At 43.1% G+C, this 10940-nt stretch overlaps 1 protein-coding gene and 1 pseudogene across 1 annotated transcript; both read left to right on the forward strand.

Moving 5' to 3' along the window:
• The first annotated feature begins 685 nt into the window (after positions 1 to 685).
• On the forward strand, positions 686 to 5539 carry LOC116400692 (protein NLRC3-like). The gene is made up of 6 exons (XM_031878649.1): positions 686 to 818; positions 1017 to 1160; positions 1448 to 1561; positions 2808 to 2877; positions 3057 to 3285; positions 3719 to 5539. Exons 1-6 carry the CDS (start codon positions 730 to 732, stop codon positions 5521 to 5523), a joined length of 2451 nt encoding a protein of 816 aa, XP_031734509.1. The 5' UTR covers positions 686 to 729; the 3' UTR covers positions 5524 to 5539.
• Positions 5540 to 6215: 676 nt separating this feature from the next.
• The window catches only part of LOC116400695 (transient receptor potential cation channel subfamily M member 1-like), a 10986-nt pseudogene continuing 6261 nt past the window's right edge, over positions 6216 to 10940 (forward strand).

Below are 10940 nucleotides of genomic sequence, written 5' to 3' on the forward strand. Positions count from 1 at the left end.
ATGTTTAACTGTACTAATGTCTAACTGTACTAATGTTTGACTGTACTAATGTTTGACTGTACTAATGTTTAACTGTACTAATGTTTAACTGTACTAATGTTTAACTGTACTAATGTCTAACTGTACTAATGTTTAACTGTACTAATGTTTGACTGTACCAATGTCTAACTGTACTAATGTTTAACTGTACTAATGTTTAACTGTACTAATGTTTAACTTTACTAATGTTTGACTGTACTAATGTTTGACTGTACTAATGTCTAACTGTACTAATGTTTGACTGTACTAATGTTTGACTGTACTAATGTTTGACTGTACTAATATTTGACTGTACTAATGTTTGACTGTACTAATGTTTGACTGTACTAATGTCTAACTGTACTAATGTTTGACTGTACTAATGTTTGACTGTACTAATGTTTAACTGTACTAATGTTTAACTGTACTAATGTTTCAGTCACTCTTCAGATTCTTGGAGATTTGGATTCTGAAGAGTTTCTATTTGAGTTAGCGACCCGGTTGTTGAAAGAACTGCGTGTGTTACTGTTGGTAGTTCTCAGGTTACAGCACGTTATAATAAGAGTTCACGTCAGTGAAAAACACAGGGAGTGTCAGAACTGGTCGGACAGCTACGATGCATGTGAGCCAGAAACACAACCGTCTTCCACACTGAGACAGACTTAGTTTGACTGAAAGCTCTCTATCACTCCAGCAGGCTTGGACTCTGCTATGAACCAGTGTGAGGATGGAGAGGAGGGAGACCCTCCCTCTAAAACCACTCTGAGTGGGGAACATGACAGCCAGACCAAAGCTCAGAGGTGAGACCAGGATCTCTAACTGTCCAGGACTCAAATCGCTCCACCCTCATCATTCACCCAACTACTGAATAAACGTGTTCATGATACAAACTGCTGACTTTGTTTGTGAGCAAAGAGACGAAGAGACGGCATCTTCCATCAGATTACATCACGATGAACAGGAGAACGTTACTCATCCACTGTCTTTGTTTGTGTCAGGATGCAGGAGCAGAGACCTGGACCTGGAGCTGGACCTGGGCCTGGATCTGGACCTGGACCTGGGCCCAGCTGTGTGTCCATAAAGAGTGACCAGTCCATAGGTCGTTTTATTACCTTTAAAGTTGGATCAGCTGCTGAAGGAAGGTAAGAGTTTAGAACTGAACTTTGATGAATCAAAGTCGTGTGACGTGAGTCTAAAACTCTGAAACTAAGAAGAGAGGTCATGTCCAAACCTGATCTGATGTGATACAGATCCATTCATAATATTGATCCAGACACTGGCATCAATTCTCAAAAACAAGACTTATCATTAGTTATTGATGAAATGATGAACAGATATTATCAATAAGGGAATTTAACGAGTGAGATTCTGGTCAAAAGTGTTTTTTTCAATTTTCAACTGCTTTTCATTCGTCACTTGTTTGATTTAGGATGCAGCAGCAGAGACCTGGACCTGGATCTGGGTCCAGCTGTGTGTCCATAAAGAGTGACCAGTCTATAGATCATTTTTATGACTTTAAAGTTGGACCAGCTGCTGAAGGAAAGTAAGAATATAAAACTGAACTTTGTTATTTTACAACGCAAAGTCTCACAGCAGTTGAAACGGTCACAAAAGTAATCCATTGGTTTCAATTGGCAAAGAACTTTTCCGACACTGTTTGACAGGACCCCTCTAGAGGGCTGAGACAGAGACAGGACCCCTCTAGAGGGCTGAGACAGAGACAGGACCCCTCTAGAGTGCAACGTAGGTGTTAGAAGTTAGGGAGACCGCTGTTTGTTTCCGTGTCTGAAACTCTAAGTCAACGTTGATTTATTTGACTCTGTTACGGGTGTAGTAAGGACCCAGGAGCAGTACGACGAACACCAGGAATAGTTTGACTTGAAATCTTTATTTTCTTCGACACACACGACAGGAAGAATATTCTCAGGAAAACAGCGACAGGTTCTCGTGGTCAAGGACAGAAGGCTGAGCGAGTTACCAGGGCAGAGGCAAGGCGAGGTAGTCTGAAACAGGCAGGGTCGGCAACAGGGAATCAGTCCATGGGTGTATGCGGGAAAGTATTTCATGAAAGCAGAGAACGATCTGGCAGTGAGTGTGTGTGAGGCAGGGGTTTAAATAGTGGAGGCAGAGTGAGCAGGTGAGTGTAATGAGCTGATGAGGTGAGTGTGACTGGCAGGTGCACTGAAAACTGATTAGGTGAGTGAGAGGTGGAAAAAACTAGATAGAAGTGGCAGAGCTGAGAAAGACTCATAACTTTGGTACTTCAGTCATTATTTCAACCTGAACACTGATCTTTTCCGAAACCTTAAGAAGTAGTTTTGTTGCCGAAACTTTTCGATTTTTGATCGCTAACCCTAACTAAGTTGTTTCCTGTCAAGATGAAAGATTATTTTGAAAAGACCATTTGCATGCAATGAGCACAAATTGACACCTGTTGCTAGACTTTTGTAGGAAAACACAAAAAATGAGGAGTCACATATTTTTTAATGATATAATACAAACCGTTATATTGTATATCTGCTGCTAAACTAGGCTAAATTAGCTTCAGAGCGAAGATAAACAGCAGTGACAGAGGTCACTTCTGATGGTATTCTAACAAGTCTAAAATGATGAAGACTGAGCACGGGTTGAGAAACAAAGTAGATATGTTAGGTCTGGAAGCTCCGACTTAGACATAACACAACCAACTGTACCCCCAGTTGTCTGTTTATCATGTTGTTCTTATTAGAAAACTCAGCTGTCTGCAGATTTGAGTCTTTAAATTTCCTTAAACTTTGTTTTCTCCTCAGAGTTCAGCAGCAGAGCTCAGAGGTTCGGTCCACCCAGCAGCATCAAACACACCTGGACTCCATATTCATGGTGTGTACATGTACACACACACCTTTCACTATTAACTACATCAACTACAGATGAATGCTAAACTACCATTCGGGTCCCAACAGCCTCCATACTGCCTGCACCAGCAGGCCTTCAGACGGACGGATGAGTCACACGTTGTGTTCTCTATATTTAATATTCAGTTTATCATTCTGTTCCAGCTGCTGGAGGAAAACATCGTGACTTTTGTGAAGAACGAGCTGAAGAAAGTCCAGAGAGTTCTGAGTCCAGATTACCCAGAATGCTTAGAGTGTCAGATGGAGGATGAGGAGGTGCTGGACAGTGAGGATGAAGAGCAGAGGAGGAGCAGCAGAGAGGCATTTGAGAAGATCACACTGCACTTCCTGAGGAGAATGAAGCAGGAGGAGCTGGCTGACTGTCTGCAGAGCAGTAAGAGGATTTCTCTAAAGATTTAACATGCTGGATAAATGTTTACTAATGTCTCCAGAGATGTGTTACGACCTATCTCCAAGGCTGCAACATCAGGGAGACAAGACGAGTGATAAAAGTAATAAATAGACATTTATTTAACGAACAAATAACCAAACAATCAAATGAAGCAGCAGCCGTGTCAGGCCAGGGGAGTCGGAGAGGAGTGGAGGCCCCATGTTCAGGTGGTGCATCTTTATAGCTGCCACTTCCAGCAGGCTCAGGTGGGGCTCGTTAGCTGCTGATTAACATCCTGCAACACAAAATAGACAGCAAACAGGACACAGACCCTAGTGGAAGGGAGGGGTCGTCACAAGATGGACCAGAATATATTCAGATATGTTGACATATTTGCCTAATAATATATTCATTGATGTTCTTTGTTTTTCATTAGGAAGTAATTCGGGAGTTTGTCAGCATGAACTCAAATCTAACCTGAAGAAGTTCCAGTGTGTGTTTGAGGGGATCGCTAAAGCAGGAAACCCAACCCTTCTGAATCAGATGTACACAGAGCTCTACATCACAGAGGGAGGGACTGCAGAGGTCAATGATCAACATGAGGTCAAACACATTGAAACAGCATCCAGGAAACCACACAGACCAGAAACAACCATCAGACAAGAAGACCTCTTTAAAGCCTCACCTGGAAGAGAGGAACCAATCAGAACAGTGATGACAAAGGGAGTGGCTGGCATTGGGAAAACAGTCTTAACACAGAAGTTCACTCTGGACTGGGCTGAAGACAAAGACCACCAGGACATACAGTTCACATTTCCATTCACTTACAGAGAGCTGAATGTGCTGAAAGAGAAACAGTTCAGCTTGGTGGAACTTGTTCATCACTTCTTCAGTGAAAGCAAAGAAGCAGGAATCTGCAGGTTTGAAGAGTTCCTGGTTCTCTTCATCTTTGACGGTCTGGATGATTGTCGACTTCCTCTGGACTTCCACCACAATGAGGTCCTGACTGATGTTACAGAGTCCACCTCAGTGGATGTGCTGCTGACAAACCTCTTCAGGGGGAAACTGCTTCCCTCTGCTCGCCTCTGGATAACCACACGACCTGCAGCAGCCAATCAGATCCCTCCTGAGTGTGTCGACATGGTGACAGAGGTCAGAGGGTTCACTGACCCACAGAAGGAGGATTACTTCATGAAGAGATTCAGAGATGAGGAGCAGGCCAGCAGGATCATCTCCCACATCAAGACCTCACGAAGCCTCCACATCATGTGCCACATCCCAGTCTTCTGCTGGATCACTGCTGGAGTTCTGAAGGAGGTGTTGAAGACCAGAGAGGGAGGACAGTTTCCCAAGACCCTGACTGAGATGTACATCCACTTCCTGGTGGTTCAGTCCAAACTGAAGAAGGTCAAGTATGATGGAGGAGCTGAGACAGATCCACACTGGAGTCCAGAGAGCAGGAAGATGACTGAGTCTCTGGGGAAACTGGCTTTTGCTCAGCTGCAGAAAGGCAACCTGATCTTCTATGAATCCGACCTGACAGAGTCTGGCATCGACATCAGAGCAGCCTCAGTGTACTCAGGAGTGTTCACACAGGTCTTTAGAGAGGAGAGAGGACTGTACCAGGACAAGGTGTTCTGCTTCGTCCATCTGACTGTTCAGGAGTTTCTGGCTGCTCTTCATGTCCATCTGACCTTCATCAACTCTGGAGTCAATCTGCTGTCAGAAGAACAAACAACCTCCCGGTGGTCTGAAGTCTTTAGAGGCAAACCTGAACCAAAACGTCTCTACCAGAGTGCTGTGGACAAGGCCTTACAGAGTCCAATTGGACACCTGGACTTGTTCCCCCGCTTCCTCCTGGGTCTTTCACTGCAGACCAATCAGACTCTCCTACGAAGTCTGCTGACACAGACAGGAAGTAGCTCACAGACCAATCAGGAAACAGTCCAGTACATCAAGAAGAAGATCAGAAAGAATGTGTCTCCAGAGAAAAGCATCAATCTGTTCCACTGTCTGAATGAACTGAATGATGGTTCTCTAGTGGAGGAGATCCAACAGTCCCTGAGGTCAGGATGTCTCTCCACAGATAAACTGTCTCCTGCTCAGTGGTCAGCTCTGGGCTTCATCTTACTGTCATCAGGAAAAGATCTGGACGTGTTTGACCTGAAGAAATATTCTGCTTCCAAGGAGGCTCTTCTGAGGCTGCTGCCAGTGGTCAAAGCCTCCAACAAAGCTCTGTAATTGGACACACAACTATCAGATTAAATGCAGTTTTATTTTATTACAAAATAAAAAGACTTGATTGATTTCTTATGAATTTCGGATTCTTCTTTAGACTGAGTGGCTGTAATCTCTCAGAGAGAAGCTGTGAAGCTCTGTCTTCAGTTCTCAGCTCCACGTCCTCTAGTCTGAGAGACCTGGACCTGAGTGAAAACGACCTGCAGGATTCAGGAGTGAAGCTGCTGTCTGCTGGATTGGAGAGTTTACACTGTAAACTAGAAACCCTCAGGTCAGCATTTAACCTTTAGGGTTTTCATTGATTTAATATTTGAATTTTCAAATTGCCTGACGAACGATCTTCAGACATGTTAAATGGTAAATTATTATTCATATATCATTATGGATACATTAACATGTAAAAAGTATTTTTATGTTGTGAGGGTTGCTTTTATACAGGTCAGAATTCTTTCCATAAAAGTGATTTATTTATTTGAAAAAAGTAACTTTTTTATATATATATATATATATATATATATATATATATATATATATATATATATATAAATAAATAAAATACAGGGTCACATTAATATAACTACATATTAATATAATACAGGGTCATATTAATATAACTACGGATCATTTTCAGAACCTGCAGCGTCACTCTCAAACAGTCACAGTCGAGATAAACGGTCCGTTCACAAACTTCCGTGATGTTTGAAGACGAAGTGTTTCGTGTAAATCGTTTCTTTTTAAAGATGTGCGACATCGAGCATCAGAGGATTTAAGTAAAGTTGTTTTTAAACATTAAATATCATGAAGGTTTAATATTAGTATATTTCTGGAATAATGATTTGATCTTTTCATATTTTCTCTTACAGCCTAAAGCTCTAAAACTTCTTGGAATGGAGGTGTGTTGTTGTTTCATTATTTTGAATATTTAAGTATAGATAGTGGACTGAGTCTGTGATTGGTGGACTCGTGTGGACCGGCTCCTGCAGGAGGACGAGCCTCGTAAGGGCAAAGGGAAGAAGAACAAGTAGAAGGAAGAGGAGCTGGACATCGACGTGGACGACCCCGAGCTCAGCAGGTTCCAGTACCCGTTCCACGAGCTGATGGTCTGGGCCGTGCTGATGAAGTGCCAGAAGATGGCGCTGTTCCTGTGGCAGCGGGGCGAGGAGGCCATGGTCAAAGCCCTGGTGGCCTGTAAGCTCTACAAGGCCATGGCCCACGAGTCGTCCCAGAGCGAGCCGGTGGAGGACATCTCCCAGGACCTGGAGAACAACTCCAAGTGAGTCACGCAGAAACCACAGAGACCAGGTCCCGTTCAGACCACGGAGCCCACATCAGGTCTGTGGCAGATCCAGACTGGGTTATACTGCTTATAGCACTCTATAGTTATAGTTATAGTTATACTGCTCTACAATAATAATCACAACACATTATAAAGCATCCTATAAAGAGTTATAAACTGACGAGTCATAATATCATTGCTGGGATCATAGTGCATTATAACTCCCATAGTCATAATGACCACATAGAGCGCATTATAATCACTTCATAATGCATTATAACAGTGATTATTGTATGTTATGTTAGGTCTGACATGTCCTCAGAAGGCCACCGTACTGGGACTCTTGTTCAGGTCTCTGTGCGGTTTGTTTGGGGATAAAGATGGAGACAGACTTGCAGAGAGTGAACAGTGCTGTAGGTGTGCAGTGCAGCTGCAGTCCTGAGGGGGCGCTGGTGTGTCTCTCTGTTTGCAGGGAGTTCGGTCAGCTGGCCTACGAGCTGCTGGATCAGTCGTACAAACACGACGAGCAGGTGGCGATGAAGCTGCTGACGTACGAGCTGAAGAACTGGAGCAGCTCCACCTGTCTGAAGCTGCGAAGCACAGAGACTTCATCGCTCACACCTGCAGCCAGATGCTGCTGACGGACATGTGGATGGGCTGCCTGAGGATGTGCAAGAGCAACAGCCTCAGGTACCAGCCACACACAGGGGAAAACAATAAGTCATGACAATGATAATAATATGTCTTCTCGTTTCATCGTCTCAGCTGTCTGACGTGATACTGAGATGATTTGTGTCTCCAGGTGATCTTAGGGATCGTCTTTCCTCCTGCGATTCTCCTCCTGGAGTTTCGTTTGGGTGACGAAGCTTCGTATCACTCGTCCAAAGAGAACGAAGAGAGCAAAACCAAAGAGGACGACAACAGATCCAGCAAGGTACGAAACCAGCGGAGCAGCTTATCGATCAATAGCAGCTTCATTATTGATCTGCAGCAGCTTGAGTGATCGAGGGTTTATTTCAGGACGCGGTCTCCAACGTCAACGCTACGTCAAAGAAAGGAGACGAAGAACAAGAGCAGAGTAAAGACAAGAGGAGGACTCCCATCGGGAGGAAGATCTACGAGTTCTACAACACTCCCTTCACCAAGTTCTGGTTCAACACGGCAAGTTTCAAATAGTGCACTCAGTAATATCAGCTGTATTCATTTAGAGAGTAACCTCTGTGTTCTTTTAACCTAATGAGGACAACAGGGTTCTGAACTGCAATGTAAGCGCTTTATTTCTCTGAAGGGTCTTTTTCATAAAGTTGTCTTTCAATAACAATCGGACCTGTTGGTGGAGACAACAAGCTCTTTGAGTGGATGTCATTTGTAGAGCAGCGTGATTGGCGAGTGTATAGAAAAATGTGCTCATTATTGACGAGCTCGGCTGTTAAGACTGGAGACTTTGTGCAGGACGTCCCGTGTCGTCTCTGACCAATCAGGAGTGTTTCATCTTCACCCTCTTAGCTTCAGCTCAACTTGAAACCTCGAACAAGGTGCTAAAATAAAACATCAGGACAGTTTGGTGGAAACGCGGCTTTAGACACAGAAACACGGGGAAGTTCCCTCAAACCGAACACTTCAGGTTCATTGTTCATGTCAAAATAATGATTTCATTATTGGTCATTTTAAAAGATTACTTTAATTTGAATACCAGTAAACCACATTCCTGAACACTTGTTCATGTTTTGTGTCCGTTGGTCTCTCCTGGTTTTATGAAGACTCACAGAAGGACAGTTTGATGTTAAAGTGCTCGCAGGTGATTCAAATATAGTCTTATGATTCATAAGTTGCTCTTCTTTAGTTTGTCACTTTCAGTACAATGAATGCTGTAATACATGTGACTTTGGTGGTTTGCTGTTGAACTTACAGCCAGCTGCTGGTTAGCTTAGCTTAGCATAAAGACTGGAAAGAAAAAGGAAACCCTTAAACAATAACCCCAGAAAATGTTGATTTGTCAGATATTTAGAAAAAATAAATATCCCGTAAATACAAAAAAAAGATTTAAACCAGACGTAGTATCTACGTGACTGTGACTAAAGATGTAACTGTGTATTAATGTACCATAAATATATTGTAAAAAACAAATAATAAATATATACAATACCAATATATGATGTAAATATATTTATACAGTATATTTACTGTATAAATAAGAATACGAGTTAACGGAATACAAGAAAATACAGTCACAATGATGTGACAAAGTATAGTATAACAATGATACCTTGTGTTGTTACACAGTAGGGTAGTTTAGCATAGTATTAATATTAATATTATTATAACCATCTGTGTGTGTGTGTGTGTGTGTGTCAGATCTCATACCTGGTGTACCTGGCGTTGTATAACTACATCATCCTGGTGAAGATGGAGCGATGGCCGTCTCTGCAGGAGTGGATCGTCATCTCTTACATCATCACTCTGGGACTGGAGAAAGTCCGACAGGTAAACATGGAGACACACCTGAACCAAAGCTCTACTGTTCACATCGTGAGACAGCTTCAAGTGCTGAGAGCCAAGTGTTTCAGCTGGTCAGCTATGTACAGAGGTAATAATATGCAATAGCTGAGGTTATAACACTGTAACCTGTGAGAACACATCACGGCTGAGGCAGCTTTCTCTTCTCTAAAACAAGCAGCCATATAAGAAGAACCTAAAATCAATAAAATTAATAACTATTTGATAAAAGAACAAGTCAGACACTTTATGGATCTGTTGAAACACAGCTGATGTTACTGATGTCCAGTACAGTTAAACTCTGTCCCTCCATCAGATCCTGATGTCGGAGCCGGGGAAGCTGAAGCAGAAGATCAACGTGTGGCTGAAGGATTACTGGAACATTACTGACCTGGCGGCCATCTCTGTCTTCCTACTCGGAACGAGCCGTCAATGGGCTACGGACGCGTCATCTACTGCGTCGACATCATCTTCTGGTACATCCGAGTCCTCGACATCTTCGGAGTCAACAAATACCTGGGACCCTACGTCATGATGATCGGCAAAATGGTACCGTATCCCGTAAACCTGAGCCAGCCCTAACTATAAACCTGAACCAGCCCTAACTATAAACCTGAACCAGCCCCAACTATAAACCTGAACCAGCCCCAACTATAAACCTGAACCAGCCCCAACTATAAACCTGAACCAGCCCTAACTATAAACCTGAACCAGCCCTAACTATAAACCTGAACCAGCCCCAACTATAAACCTGAGCCAGCCCCAACTATAAACCTGAACCAGCCCTAACTATAAACCTGAACCAGCCCCAACTATAAACCTGAACCAGCCCCAACTATAAACCTGAACCAGCCCCAACTATAAACCTGAGCCAGCCCTAACTATAAACCTGAACCAGCCCTAACTATAAACCTGAACCAGCCCTAACTATAAACCTGAACCAGCCCTAACTATAAACCTATAAACCTTCACTCTAAGCTTTGAACATTTCAATAAGCATCTCACCAAAACACGATGTTTATTACAGATTTACGACTAGAAGAGACTTGACACACACTGGCTGAGCTGCACCTCAAACTAATCTTCTCAGCTTTCAGGGGATGTAAACCACTTCCATGTGTTCACTGCTGACTTTATCTTTTGAATTTTGTATTTTGATTTAAAGTATTTCATTTTTCTTCCTCCAGTTTGTCCAGTTTGGACTTCGAGATTATTGTTTCTTTTCAAAGTTTTATCTATGAGACATTTTGACCGTGTGGACAGTTTTTTAAGTCACATGTAAATCACTGTTGGGGATAAAACCCAGTTTTGATTTGATAAGACGTCCATGAATGAAAGACATAAATATCTCTGGTCCCATTGTCCTCCAGATGATCGACATGCTGTACTTCGTGGTCATCATGCTGGTGGTGTTGATGAGTTTCGGCGTGGCTCGACAGGCCATCCTCCACCCGGACGAGGAGCCAACTTGGCGTCTGGCGCGAAACATCTTTTACATGCCATACTGGATGATCTACGGGGAGGTGTTTGCAGACTCCATAGACCGTAAGACTAGAGTTCATTGTAAGACTTTCAGTCAGTCAGCTGTTAGTCCTCACCCGCTGTCCTCAGCCACTGTCCTCACACTCTGTCCTCACACTCTGTCCTC

Source organism: Anarrhichthys ocellatus, unplaced genomic scaffold, assembly GCF_004355925.1.
Source record: "Anarrhichthys ocellatus isolate YVR2014 unplaced genomic scaffold, GSC_Weel_1.0 scaffold190, whole genome shotgun sequence".
Classification (NCBI taxonomy): domain Eukaryota; kingdom Metazoa; phylum Chordata; class Actinopteri; order Perciformes; family Anarhichadidae; genus Anarrhichthys; species Anarrhichthys ocellatus.

Excerpts from the sequence above, each read along its gene's own strand:
- LOC116400692 (XM_031878649.1), top strand. The coding sequence starts at position 730 with ATGAACCAGTGTGAGGATGGAGAGGAGGGAGACCCTCCCTCTAAAACC. Across the intron at positions 819-1,016 it reads AGCCAGACCAAAGCTCAGAG|GATGCAGGAGCAGAGACCTG; the intron begins GTGAGACCAGGA and ends TGTTTGTGTCAG. Across the intron at positions 2,878-3,056 it reads ACCTGGACTCCATATTCATG|CTGCTGGAGGAAAACATCGT; the intron begins GTGTGTACATGT and ends ATTCTGTTCCAG.